This window comes from Zootoca vivipara, chromosome 17 (assembly GCF_963506605.1).
Source record: "Zootoca vivipara chromosome 17, rZooViv1.1, whole genome shotgun sequence".
In the NCBI taxonomy this organism is placed as follows: Eukaryota; Metazoa; Chordata; class Lepidosauria; order Squamata; family Lacertidae; genus Zootoca; species Zootoca vivipara.
Window position 1 is genome coordinate 26,553,732 of NC_083292.1, and position 13,724 is coordinate 26,567,455.

Genomic DNA, 13,724 nt, shown 5'->3' on the forward strand with positions numbered 1-13,724 from the left:
CGGCGGGCGGTTGAAGCCCTGACTGAGGGCGTCAGGACCAGAGGCAAGATGGTGATGTAGAAGCAGGAACAGGTGCAGGGCTGAGGGTCCAGCAGCAGGCAGTCGCAGGGTCAAGGAGCAAGGCAGAGGCGAAGGTCAGGGAGTCGAGGAGCAAGGCGTCAGCAAGGCAAAGCTCCAGGGGTCGAGGATCAAGGCATCGTCAAGGCGAGGGTCCAAGGAGCAAGGCATCGGCGATGCAAGGGTCCAAAGGTCAAGGAGCAAGGCATCGGCAAGGCAAGGGTCCAAGGATCAAGAATCAAGGCGTCGGCAAGGCAAGGGTCCAAGGAGCAAGAGGCCAGAGGCAACCAGGCAGGGATAGCGTTGCTGTGGCAAAGAGCTGAAGGGAAATGCTGAGCTTTTATCCCTCCCAGCTCCTGCCACCAGGTGCAGTGAGGTATCAAGTGGCCTCAACTGAGTGACCACTCTTTGCCTCTCCAGCACAAGCTGAGGTCTTCACCTGTGTGGCCACTCCTTGCTTCTCCAGCACAAGCTGAGGCAGGCCCCAGTCCTGCAAAGCACTACAGGCCCCAGAGCCTGACTCCTGCCCATACTCCTGACAGGAACTAACACAAAGCTGTTCCTCTGACTGTGGCCGTTTCACCAGAGACTGGAGAGAAGGCGTAGTGAAAGGAGATGCTTATGGTCACAGGGCACTATGGCCCACGATGTTGGAAGATCCAGGACAGACGAAAGCTTTTCTCTATGCAGAACAAAGTGAAACTATGGAACTCCCTCCCACAGGATACAGGGGTGACCGTGGCCACCAACTTGGATGGCTTTAAAAGAGGATTAAAGAGATTCACAGAAGAGAGGGCTATTGATGGCTACTAGCCATTTGATTTCATAGTAGAGGCAGTAAATGCTTCTCAAGACCAGTTGCTGGAGACCACAGGCAAGGAAAAAGCTCCTGTGCTCAGGTTCCCCACAGGCATTCCACTGGTTGGCCACTGTGAGAACAGGATGCTGGACTAGATGGGACATTGGCCTGATCCAGCAACCTCTTCTTAGGTCCTTATGTACTTACTACCCAGGGAAGATAAGGTGAGTGAGCACCTTCCTTTGCAAAAGCTGGGTGTGTCTCCACGAGATGATGGTAAAGGTGAAGCTTGATCAAAAGTACATGCGTACTTCACGCTCTGGAAACTTGCAGAGAGGATTATTGCAACATGCTCTACGTAGGGCTGCCCCTGAAGACAACTTGGAAACTTGAAAGGGTCCAAAATGCAGTGGCCAGGTGACTGGATGGGGTTCCGTTTAGAAACCCATACAACCCTGCTTTTAAACCCTACTTTTAAAATAGCTTCACTGGTTCCCAGTTCAAGGAGCTCACATGGGTGCTTAAAGCCCTAAATCAGTGTTTCCCAACCTTGTGCCTCCAGCTGTTTTCGGACTACAATTCCCATCATTCCTGACCACTGGTCTTGCTAGCTAGGGATGATGGGAGTTGTAGTCCGAAAACATCTGGAGGCACAAGGTTGGGAAACACTGCCCTAAATGACTCGAGCTCTAAATACCTGAAAGACTGCCTCCTTCCCCACAGATCCTCTGAGATCAGCAGGGGGGGGGCGTTTCTTGGTTGTTCCACCACCCTCAGAAATACTGGGTGATGGTGGCCCAGGTGGAAGTCCTTCCCTGTTGAGTTGTGCCTGGCTTCTTCACTATACAGCTTTTAGCAAATCCTGAAGAGACACCTCTTTACTCTGGCCCAGGCATAGGCAAACTCGGCCCTCCAGATGTTTTGGGACTACAACTCCCATCATCCTTGACCACTGGTCCTGTTAGCTAGGGATGATGGGAGTTGTAGTCCCAAAACATCTGGAGGGTTGAGTTTGCCTATGCCTGTGTCTGGCCTTTGTTGTTGGAGATGTTTGTTTTCAGAGCCCACCCTATTCCTGCAACTGCAATCTGTTTTAACTGTTCTGAATTTTGAATTTAAAATTGCTATGACCCAGCCCAGGTCCTGTTGGTGAACGATCACAATAAATAATATTGCTTTCAGCCAACATCTCGATGTTGCCCCTTCCACTCACACTTCAGGTGGGTTTTGTCTGTCTGGCTGAATTTGCAAACTGGGCATTTATGCACTCAAAAAATGTGTTGCGCTGAATATTCTTTAAGTTCTTCTCCCGTTCTCAGGGTAGTTTGGGCAAGCTGGCGTCCCTCCAAAATTTTCATCCGAAACCTTTGTGGGATGTTGGGAGAGCTACTTACCTTTAATCACACGAGATGTCCAGTGGTTTTTGTTGTTTTAAAACTTCCAAACGAGGGTTTCAAGAGCGCGAGGCCCTCTCAGACGCTTTCCACAATTCCTCAAAGTGTTTCAGGGCAAAATGACATGATGTGGGGTGGTTCCAAGCCACGCCAGGAAATGTTGCCAACTCTGAAATTGCGGAGAAGGCTTTGCAACTGCTGCGAGTGGCAATAGACCCTTGTTTTACAGAGCAACTCACTTGCCAATCTACATTCTTAAGACACTCACTCTGTGTGCTGAAGGGGCCCTTCACACATTATGCTTGTTTCAGGCGTGTGCCTAAACACTTCACATTAAATAATAAATTGCAAAGGTGATAAGCGAGTATTAGAAAAATGCAAATCTTGCACATTGCTTGATGAACTTGATCCAGTCATTTACACCTCCAGTGCCCCCCTGCCATCTCCCTTGCCTCTTAGCACCCACCTGGGTAATCCCACCGCCCCCCAGGGGGGGTGGGAACCACTTTGAAAACCACTGATAAATATGAGCCATATAAATGAGTGGGATGGCTCAGTTCTGCTTACAGGTAGGTAGCCGTGTTGGTCTGCCCTGTTCGAAACAAAATAAAAAAATTTCTTCCAGTAGCACCTTAAAAAGGTAAAGGGACCCCTGACCATTAGGTCCAGTGGTGACCGACTCTGGGGTGGTTGCGGTGCTAATCTTGCGTTATTGACCGAGGGAGCTGGCGTGCAGCTTCCAGGTCATGTGGCCAGCATGACAAAGCCGCTTCTGGCGAACCAGAGCAGCACACGGAAACGCCGTTTACCTTCCCGCTGTAGCGGTACCTATTTATCTACTTGCACTTTGACGTGCTTTCGAACTGCTAGGTGGGCAGGAGCTGGGACTGAGCAACGGGAACTCACCCCGTCGCGGGGATTCGAACCGCCGACCTTCTGATTGGCAAGCCCTAGGCTCTGTTGTTTAACCCACCGCGCCACCAACTAAGTTTGCCATTGGTATGAGCTTTCGTGTGCATGCAATTACCAGACCTTTAGAAGGCATCTCAAGGCAGCCCTGTTTAGGGAAGCTTTTAATGTTTGATGGATTTCTGTATTTTAATGTTTGATGGATCTCTGTATTTTAGAATTTCTGTTTTGTTGGAAGCCGCCCAGAGTGGCTGGGGGAACCCGGCCAGATGGGCGGGGTATAAATAATAAATTATTATTATTATTATACCAATGACAAACTTAGTTGGTCTCTAAGGTGCTACTGGAAGGAATTTTTTTATTCAGTTCTGCTTGGCGCTGTGGAGTGCTGAGCTCCAGGGGGCAGCACAGCATTGGCAGAAAAGAGAAAGAAAGAAAGAAGTTCTTTTTAACTGTGATGAAATTTTTTTAACCAGCCTGGGTCTGTTAACTTGGGTTTCCGGGTTCCAACTGCCAAGATAAACCTCCCAGATGACGGGGAGGAGTGGTTTTGAACTGTTTCTGGATTTGGGAGAGTCTGATACTTTCTTTTTCTGCAGAGTAAGGGGAAAACACACACAACCGAGAAAGCCTTGAGCATAGCGCTCCTTTGCAGGAACTGCAGAGAAAACCAAAGCGTTTCTGGACTTCTCTGAAGACAGCTGGGACTCCTCAGCCGGCAGGGAAAACACAACCTTCTATTAAAAAATAACTTGGTAAGTGAAAGTCACAGGGACACACTTTGTCGAGATTTCGTACACTTCTGGCAACCAAAGTGTGTAGTCTGAGATCAGGCCTGGCATCAACTTCCTGACAGTAAGAGCTGTTCGGCAGTGGAATTTGCTACCAAGGAGTGTGGTGGAGTCTCCTTCTTTGGAGGTCTTTAAGCAGAGGCTTGACAGGCATATGTCAAGAATGCTTTGATGGTGTTTCCTGCTTGGCAGGGGGTTGGACTGAATGACCCTTGTGGTCTCTTCCAACTCTATGATTCTATGATCAGCACCTCGGCAGGTATCATCAGCACCAGTTCCTGCCCTGCCCCCCCTAAATCAGTGGTTCCCAAAGTGGGTGCTAGCGCTTCCCTGTGGGGGGCAGTGTGATTACCCAGGGGTGTATGTGCTAAGAGGCATGGGGATCTGGAGACAAATAACTACTGGGCTTTGGTTTCACTGGATCACGACCATCAGTTTTGTTGAATTAATTGAACTGAATAGGTTTGACTGGATTTTGAATAAATGTGCAGTTGATAGTGCTTTGAATCTTATTGTGGCTTCTCTAGGGAGCGAGTTCCAAAGCTGGAGCAGCCACCGAGAAGGCCCTTGTCGCACAGCACACATCATACAGGCTAGCAGGGTGAGCAACAAACCAAACAGTCCTGGGTTCAAATCACGACTCTGCCATGAGCTCTGTATCACATCATAAGCTTTCATGGACCACAGTGCTTGTAAGCATACCTTGGGTGTGCTTTAAGTGGATCTGCTTTCAGTAAACATGAATATTGGATTGTGTTGGAAGGCCATCGGCCATCCAGAAGATTTCAGTTGCCTGCTTTTCACCCAATTAATCTGTTAATGGATTGGTTAAGTTTGAAAATGCTATGCATTTATGATAGCGGAGTTTCCCTCTATAGAAGCTTGTGGGTGGGTTTAATGAAGAAAATAGCATGAGTGGGGAGCAGGGGAGGTGTTAACCCTTTCCCCATATTGTTCCTGAGCTGATTTTGTACAAATAGGTGACTTGTACCCATTTGCTCTTGAAGAAAGCAGGAAACTTCCAGTTAGTGAGCATGAAGTCCATGGGCTGACTTGCAGCCCACAACCTCATGGATTTCTGTATAATTTTCATAGAAACATCTTTATTTAATTGACATTCTGCCCTTCCACACAAAGGAGCCCAGGGTTGCTCCTTCATCAGGGCAACCTGTATTTTGAAAAAAGGGCTGCTGCTGTGATGCTTTTATTGTTAACTGCCTGCATTTAATTGATTTTTTTTCAAAAAATAATAATACTATTTTAATTCTATTAGTGTTTAATTCCATTTTAGTGATGGTCTTTTCTATACTTTTAGCTCGTTATATTTTATCTGTGTAAGCCGCCTTGAATCCCAGACTGGGGGAAAAGTGGGATATAAATAAATCTAATACAACAATAATAACATTTTGGTTGCAACTACTCTGTACTGATTGTTCCTCCTGCTCCCCACCTGCTAGACCTTGTGTAGGCAAACTAAGGCCCAGGGGCTGGATCCGGCCCAATTGCCTTCTAAATCCAGCCTGCAGATGGTCTGGGAATCAGTGTGTTTTTACATGAGTAGAATGTGTCCTTTTATTTAAAATGCATCTCTGGATTATTTGTGGTGGGGCCTGCCTGGTGTTTTTACATGAGTAGGATGTGTGCTTTTATTTAAAATGCATCTCTGGGTTATTTGTGGGGCATAGGAATTCGTTCATTCCCCCCCCTTCAAAATATAGTCCGGTCCCCCACAAGGTCTGAGGGACAGTGGACCGGCCCCCTGCTTAAAAAGTTTGCTGACCCCTGCGCTAGACCCTCCAGCTACAAGGCTGGCTACCTATCCTGATTAATCTTTACCCTCCCAGTCCCAGACGTATCTCTGCCAAATGGTGGGCGCCACTACATGCATCAAACACAGCAGGCTTTTGCCGCAATAAATCTGCTAAGGTGTCACAACATTTATTATTATGGGGTGGGGGGGGTGGGTTAGGGCTGCAATCAAGTGACAGCCTCAGGGCCGCTGTATCAGAGATCAGCATGGTTAGGCATGGTTTTTACTTGATCGTCAAACATCATTGTTTTTGAATGTTTGAAATAGTTGTTTTCAGCTGACAGTTTTAAATTGTTTTATTCTTTCTGAAAACCACTTTGAGCTCCCCCGCCCCCTTACAACCAAGCGGCATACAGATTTTGTCAGGGAAATTTTGTCAGGGAAAACCCGTATCTATGGCAACGCGATGGAAAAACAGCTCCAAAAGCGTAAAATCACTACTTTTCAGGGGAGGATCCCCCCCAACAAAAGCTAAACAATTTGGGTCCCCCCCCAAAAAAAAGAGCGGCTGAAAAGAGGACGGTGCGCCTGACTGCGGGCAGCGGAATTTAGTGCCGCTCCCTTAGGCCCTCCCCGCTGTTCTCTACGGCGCTTCCTCCGCCCCCTCTCACCTACCCCCGCCCCTGCGCGGAGCTGGAAGGGGGCGGGGCTTCATCCAGCTCTCCAACCCTCTATTGTCTTCCCTCCTCCTGGCCCCTCTGGCACTCCGGGCGGCTCTCGGGCGGCGGCGGAGTTTATCGCCGCTCCCTGGGCCGCCCCCTCCGCTTTCGGCCGCGGCGGCTACGATGCCTCAAGATGGCGGAGGCGGCCGAGCTGAAGGTAGGAAGAGGAAGCGGGGCGGGGGGGGGGAAGGGAAGGAGAGAGCCCCCCCAGGAAAGTGGGGGGGAGGAGGAGGAGGAGAATTATAACAAAAAAATAAGAGCGCTTTTTTTGCATAAAGCAATTGGGTAGAAAAATGGGGAGGGTTATAGGAGAGGAGGAGAAACCTGGGGTGCATTTTTTGGGGGGATATAAGGAAGGAACCCCCCAAATAAGATGAGGGAGCCTCTGCTGCATAAAGCAAATGGGTAAAGATGACGGGGACTGTAGTTGGTAAAATGGGGATACTTGGGGCGCGTTTTTTTGTGGGGGGGAAGGGAAACCCCCTCCCTAGCTATTTGGGTGTGTGAAGAATATGAGAGAGCCTTGAATATACAAAACAAATGGGAGGGGGGGTAGAAAACGGGGAGCTGCAATTGGCAAGAGGGATGGGGAAAGTACCTGGGATAATTGGGGGTAGAAAGAGGGACACCCTCCCCTCCCAGGTGTGTGTGTGGGGGAGGGATATGAGAGAGCTTTATTGCATGAAACAAATGGGGGTGGTAGAAAAGGAGGGGAGGACTGGAAGGGGGTGTACCTGAGGGTACAGTTTTTGGCAGGTTGGGGGGGAGGGAGAAGAGAGGTGGGTGTGGAAAGCAGCTGTGCAGTAAAGTCCAGGGTAAAAGGGGGAGGGAATAATGGGGTGGGGCAATGGGGTATAGGTTAGGTTAGAGGGGTGAAAAGAGGGTGGGGTGTGAGTAGCTGTGGGGGTGCAGGGGAAGAGGAGGGTTGATGTTGGGAGAGTAAGAATATATGCAGAGTGAGAATCCTTGGTAGGGTGGGGGAGTAAGAACATGGGGTCAAAGAGGGTTCTTGGGAGGGGGCAAGAAATGACTCCTACAGTGGGGGGTTGGACTTCAAAGTGATGGGGTGAAGGGGTGAGAAGAGAATTTGCCAGGGAGGGGTATTAGTGTGAGAAAGAGGGGCTGCAAAACAGAAGATGGGGTACAGTGGCAATGTGGAGGGAGGGGTATGTTGGTGAGAGAGAAGCTATAAGGAGATGGGGGTGTTTGGGGTACAGAGAGAGCAGAAGGAAATCAGACGTGGGCCCAGGATGAATTGGGGAGGTGAGGAGTTGTGAAAACCTGTGTCGTAAAAAGGATATTAGGGAGGGGGGAGACAAATAATATTGGGGTGGGGGCAGAACACCTGGGGTGATGTGAAGCTGATAGAAGACCCAAAGGGACATTGGGTATGTGTAGTTTTGTGCAATGAAAACCAGAGGTGGAAGGGTGGGCTGTGATGTGGGGCAGGGGGAGGGGTGTACGGATTGAGTGTGATCTGGGGTTTCAGAAGGGATAAGATAATTGAGGAAGGACCATGGCTCAGTGGTCTGCTTGGCATGCAGAAGTCCCAGGTCCGATCCATGCTGCTGGCATCTCCAGGTAGGGATGGGAGAGACCACATTTGTCTGAAACCTTGGAAAGCCACTGCTGCCAGTAGTGTAGAGAATATTGAGGTAAATGAACCAATGGCTTGATTCAGTATAATCTCAAATACAGCCACAACACGTGGTTAATAAGTATGGTAAAAGCAGCTTCCTATTTCCCTTGTGGTGCAGTTTGTTTCGTGATATGATCCCATAGCTAGAGAATGAGGTGTGGGGTCGCTCTCCTGTATATATGGTTTTTTTCTTTCTTTCTCATCTTTAGGAGTCAAAGTGCCCACTGCCATCATTGCCCACTGCCAGACCCCGGAATATGCAGTTGCCCCTGGTAACTAACGAATTCTGAAACCAATTTGGGGTCCTCTTTGGTGTGTTAAAATCCCCTGCATGGGTTCCTATCTGGCTTTTCCTGGGGATAAATCTTGAGGTTCTACCCACCTTGGCTGGGAGTAGTCAGGGTGACATCTTTAAACATTCATAGAATTGTTAACACTTTCCAGCTTTTGTCTTTCCTTACCTTCCATCTTATTTTTAATGAAACAACTTTATTGTTTCTCAGATCTTTACTAACCCCCAATATTGAGCTTGCTGGGAAATCTAGGTCTTGAAATTGCAGGAGAGGATTGTAAATCCTTCATTTTTAAACTTATCTACCCAAGCATATTAATAATCATCGCTTGCTTATCTCTCATCCTTTTTACATATCTCATTGGCTTAAGGGGCTGCGTTGTCAAGGAATTACCATATTTTAACTGCTTGGGGAGGTGGGGGAAGATGACAGCTGTAGAATGCTGACAGACTGGACAGCTTCTGTCAAGAAAATGACAAGCTGGTTTGACTGGTGAATACCTCGCGTGGGGCTTTTGGCCAGGTGTGGCCACACATTGTTTAGTGGTAAGGGAGGTCTCTGGAAGTATTTATTACAAATACGTGTTAGTGGCTTTTCGGATAGGCTGTGCACATGTACAGACTTAAAAGCTTGTTCTTTCTCTCTCTCTCTCTCTCTCTCTCTCTCTCTCTCTCTCTCTCACACACACACACACACACACACACACACACACACACAGCCCTTGAATAATGCCCTCTGCTTCTTTGCCCAAAAAAGTCTAATTTGCATTAACAGAGAAGGTGGTTAAAACAGTTTATCCAATGTACCACTTTGCAAGGGAGGGGGAGTTCACACAACAGAATGTTCCTGTATGCAAAATCAAATCTCTGTACTACAGCAGCAAAATGGCTAGGTTACAACTCTTCTCCTCGCTGTGTTAGTTTTCTAAGTGAACAGAATCTGAGTTTTGTTCTGTTTTGAAATTATGTGGATCAGTCTTGTGATTCCCATACCTACAGCCCAGATTAGTACTGTACAATCTTCCCCTTGCTGTTTGTGTGAACCAGACCACATCCATCACACCTGTTGCAGAAAAGAATGATGTTGAGAACATTAATATTATAGTTGTGACCTGCTCTGAAATGGTTGTATCATTGGGTAAGAAATGTTTTAAATAAAACAATGCCTTTGAACTGAAGGGAGACATGAAGAGCCAGAACTAGATATTTTAGGAATTGGGTCTAATGTATGAATGCTGCTGAGAGACTGCAAGGAGCCATAGCCTTGGAAAGGGCTAAAGAATCTTTAGTGTGTAACGAGAGAGAATCATTACCTTGCAACACACTCCCTCAGACAGGCAATCCAGACCACACTCTGGGGCATTGGACTGGTTAAGGAAGATTCAATTAATGGTCAAGAATTTGAAAGCATTAGCTTGATTAGAACAAGAAAAGGGGGGAAAGGTAACTTCAGCTACCTGCAAGTTTGATACTCATGGCTAAGAAAAAAATTAGTTAAAGAAAGAGTTACCGGGTACAATGTTAGGTGAGATTTTTTTTCAAATGTTAAATGGGTTCACGGGATAGTTCATTTTCTTTCCATTTTATCTTGGAACAGCAAGGTCAGCCTGCAGTTGCAGTTTGCTTCAAAAGAAGAAATGAAGCTCAGGGACAGCAACTCTGACAAAAAGAACAAAAGTTGCTTTTTAAAAGGCCAAGTTGGCAGCAACAGGCCACCTTTTCATCTTCAGGGCTGTGGAAGGTTTGACTGTGGTTAAATAGCAGGTGATCAAATCCCACCAGCAGTGACTGAAAGGATACCTTTATACCAAATAGCTTCAGGTGGCTCAAGCAAGCTATTCAAGGCGCATTGTGCAGGATACCTGCCCCTCATGGCCGGAATCTCTTTGGGGTTAGGGTTGAACTGGAGAGCCCTGAAAGAAGCACCTCTGTACATGTAAGGTGTCACTTGCTGAAATTTGAGAGCTAGAGCACACCTTTCCTGAATTTAAATTGGAACACTTTCCTTTTAACACCTGGAGAGGTGGGCAGAGGAGTTCCTGGTATACTGGTCCCATAGCCAGCAGGGGCCCAAGATTCTGAATTTTCTGTTTTTTGTTTTGGGTTTTTGGTATTTGAATAAAGTAAGTCTATAGCTCTCCTTGAAAGTAAGTTATGAAGCAAAATGTGCAGTTCTTCTTCTAAGCCATTTTTGTGAGCCGAGCCAAACTGGCTGCTCCCAACTTTTAAGTTTTAGCCATTGAGTGAAGTACGATCAGTGACTGCCAAGTGAGTTATTTGGAGACCAGACAGGATCCCAAGGCTTCTTCTTGTCTGGCTCCTGTTGCATTTTCTAGTTTTTGGGATCTCTGTAGTTTTCAAGTTTCCCCACCACAGGTGGGATGCATATTTCATGTTGTGGGTTTATCTGAGATCAGGTACTCCTCAGAAGAAGTTGTTTTTCTGCAAATCCTGCTGCGCAATAAGGGTGGGTGGATGTTAGAGAATTTTCCCCCACGCTCATGGCAAATGCAAAATGTGAAAACACTGCAAAGAGAAGCTAAAGACCAGGCTCTCATTAAGGACTCGCTGTATAGTTAAGTTACTGCACAATGTTAATATCCCTGGGTTACCTTTATGTTGTGAGCTGCCCTGAGATCTACGGATGAAGGGCAGTACAGTCGTACCTCGGGTTACGAACACCTCGGTTTGCGAACAGTTCGGGTTACGAACTGCGCAAACCCGGAAGTGTTTTCGCCGCGCGCGGTCTGCGCAAAGCACGAAAATCGCGCTTTGCGCATGCGCAAAATGGCGCTGCGCATCGCATTCTGGTTACGAACTATTCTGGTTGCGAACTGCAATCCGGAACGGATCGCGTTCGTAACCCGAGGTATTACTGTATATAAATTTTAATTAATAATAATAATAATAATAATAGTAACTCTAATTTGTGCATATAAGGTTTAGGCGGCAATATTATGCACACATGCTTCCTTGAGATTAAGTCCTGTTGAACTCTGCAGTGCATACTTTTGAGTAAACGTAGGCAGAAGTAGGAAATCCTGTAACTGCAAAAATGTAAGAGGTGTGGGGAGTGTCAGGCATATACAGTGGGTCAGGTCAAAGGAGATAGCACAACTACACAAACTCCCTTCTTCTCCCCTTCCCCCTCCCACTTTTTGCCGCTTTGTGCTTTTTCAAACAGGAAGAGCAGGATCTGGCAAGCAGTGGGGAGCCGCCTGTGGGCCTTGCATTGCCACCCCCAACTCCTCCATTTAAAGGATGGAATTTTCCAGGCCCTTTTTCTGCCAATCCCCCCTTCTTCTACAAATAAGGCCTCAGCTAAGACATTTCACTTGGAGGAGAGTAATGCTTTAAGCACATGGGTTGGTTGGGTGTGTGTGTGTGTGTGCAGAGTTGCATTTTCAAAGGCTGATTTAGCCCACCCATGGAGCTGGAGCATTTGCCCAGCTGGCTGCCTTGATGGCTTTCTTAACCTTTTTTCTCTCGCCTCTTTGAAGTCTGAAGGCTCCCTCCCGGCAAACTGAATCCCCTCTTGTCTCTCCCCCCCCCCAACCAACCCTTTCCCCCTGTTCTGCTTTGTTTCGTTTGTTCCATATTTATTTGACTGAGACCAAGAAAGATTTGGTTTCCCCACCTTGGAGGTCTGTCTGTCTGTCTGTCTGTGGCGGGTGGGGGGTGGGTGGGCTGCAGTGTCCAGGAAGGGGCTCCTTTGGAAAGAGAAATGAAGGGTTTGTTTTCAGTGGTTGTATACTTAGGACCAGCTCTGATAATTTTGCATATTTGGCAGCTAAAAATAAAATAAAAGATTCCCCCAGACTCTGAGGCAAGCAAAGGGAGATTTGGCAATTAGAATGTATAGCAGAGACTAGGCAATTTCTCACTGTATGTATAACTATACATATATAGGACTCCCAAGAACTTGAAATGCTTTGTCAGGTACAGGGGGAACAAAGGGGGAATTTAGATCTTGGGTGGGCACTAAAATCTGCAGCCCCCCTTTTCCTGCTTTTCCTCTTTTATTAATGAAAAATATTGTCATGATACAAAATTATTTAGCAATGTTCCATCTTTGCACAGAGCAGTTGTGGATCTGCAGGGCTTAACTCAGGTGCTGCACAGATATTTTGACTTAAAACATGGGAAACATCTTTTTACAGAAGATGGGTCGGTCTGGCCCAGTAGGGCCCTCCCAAAGACCAGGGAGACTGACCCTCCAGTTGTTGTTGGGTTAGTACACCCATCATTCTGTCCATTGGCCATCCTGGTTGAGGCTGATGGAAGTTGATCTCCAGGGTTTTCAAAAAGGAGTCTTTCCTAACCCCATCTGGAAATGCTGGGAATTGAACATGGGATCTCCTGTGTGCAAAGTTTATCATAAGAAGAGCATTCTGGGTCAAGCTAATGGCCTGTCTACTGCAGCATCCTGTTCTCAGAGTGGCCAACCAGGTGCCCATTATAGAAAGCCTGAAAGCAGGACTTGAGCCCCGCTTGTGATTCCCAGCAACTGGCAGCCAGAGGGACACCCTACCATTTTGCTGTGGCCCATCCTCTGGGCTGCAGAAGCAAAAACAAAATGCCCACGAGAGCTTAGTGAGAGATCCCTGTAGTTCTTGAGAGTAAGAGTGCCTTCTTGATGCTGCATGCTGGAAACCAGAGAGGCTCTTGGCTTCAAGACAACCTTCTCTGTGTCTGTTGCACTGGCAAGAGCTCCCACTGAAAATCTGAGAAGCAGATTGAAAGCCACGTGTTGTCCCCATATCTCCATGAACCTATATAGACTGTTTTGTTCTTTGCATTCATAACATTTCTCCATTTATTTTCTGCTGAACAAGAAACCAACAAAAAAAGCAGCAAACAAGACCTTAAAAGCAGACTGAACCAGATAAATAGCATAAAAACAGGAATGAGCAGCCCTCTGCCCCATTTACAAACCAAACAACCCTGAGAATCCCAAATTTAGAAGGCTGTTGAGGATTAAAGGGAAAGGATTTTATCTTGGAAAACCCCTGGGTTGATGCTCTGTAAGCATCAGGATGTCCTATAATTTGTGGTGCCATCTCTGAGTAGCTCCTCCCATGTTACAAACTTTTAGTGTTTTAAATAATTATGACATTCATCCTCAGAATAGCCTTGTGAGTTAGGTGGTGGTTCTCATCCTCCTGGGATTGCACACTCAATAGAGGTGAGACTCCCAACTCATCTTCTCTTAGGCCCCAAAGCAGTTCTTTATCTGCTGGACCAGAGTTATCCTGCCTTGTATTCTGAATAGGTTATTCTTGAGTTTTGAGCAGGGAGGTTTGAGGTGAGGAAATGTGGCTGGTAAATGTGAAATTTGGTGAGGTGGTGGGAGGTGAGTACCCTTGGAAGA

At 47.1% G+C, this 13,724-nt stretch overlaps 1 protein-coding gene across 4 annotated transcripts in view; it reads left to right on the forward strand.

The window, feature by feature from the left end:
- The first annotated feature begins 3,659 nt into the window (after positions 1–3,659).
- Positions 3,660–13,724, forward strand: part of PIAS3 (protein inhibitor of activated STAT 3) — a 33,897-nt gene continuing 23,832 nt past the window's right edge. Inside the window, exons 1-2 of one of the 4 annotated variants that reach the window (XM_035098154.2) lie at positions 5,944–6,579; positions 8,271–8,333. In XM_035098154.2, the coding sequence (XP_034954045.1) occupies positions 6,556–6,579; positions 8,271–8,333 (87 nt within the window). In that variant the 5' untranslated portion in view covers positions 5,944–6,555. Of the gene's footprint in view, positions 3,915–5,943; positions 6,580–8,270; positions 8,334–13,724 lie in introns of those variants that run through there. The other 3 variants (XM_035098156.2, XM_035098157.2, XM_035098155.2) reach the window with 3 other exon arrangements.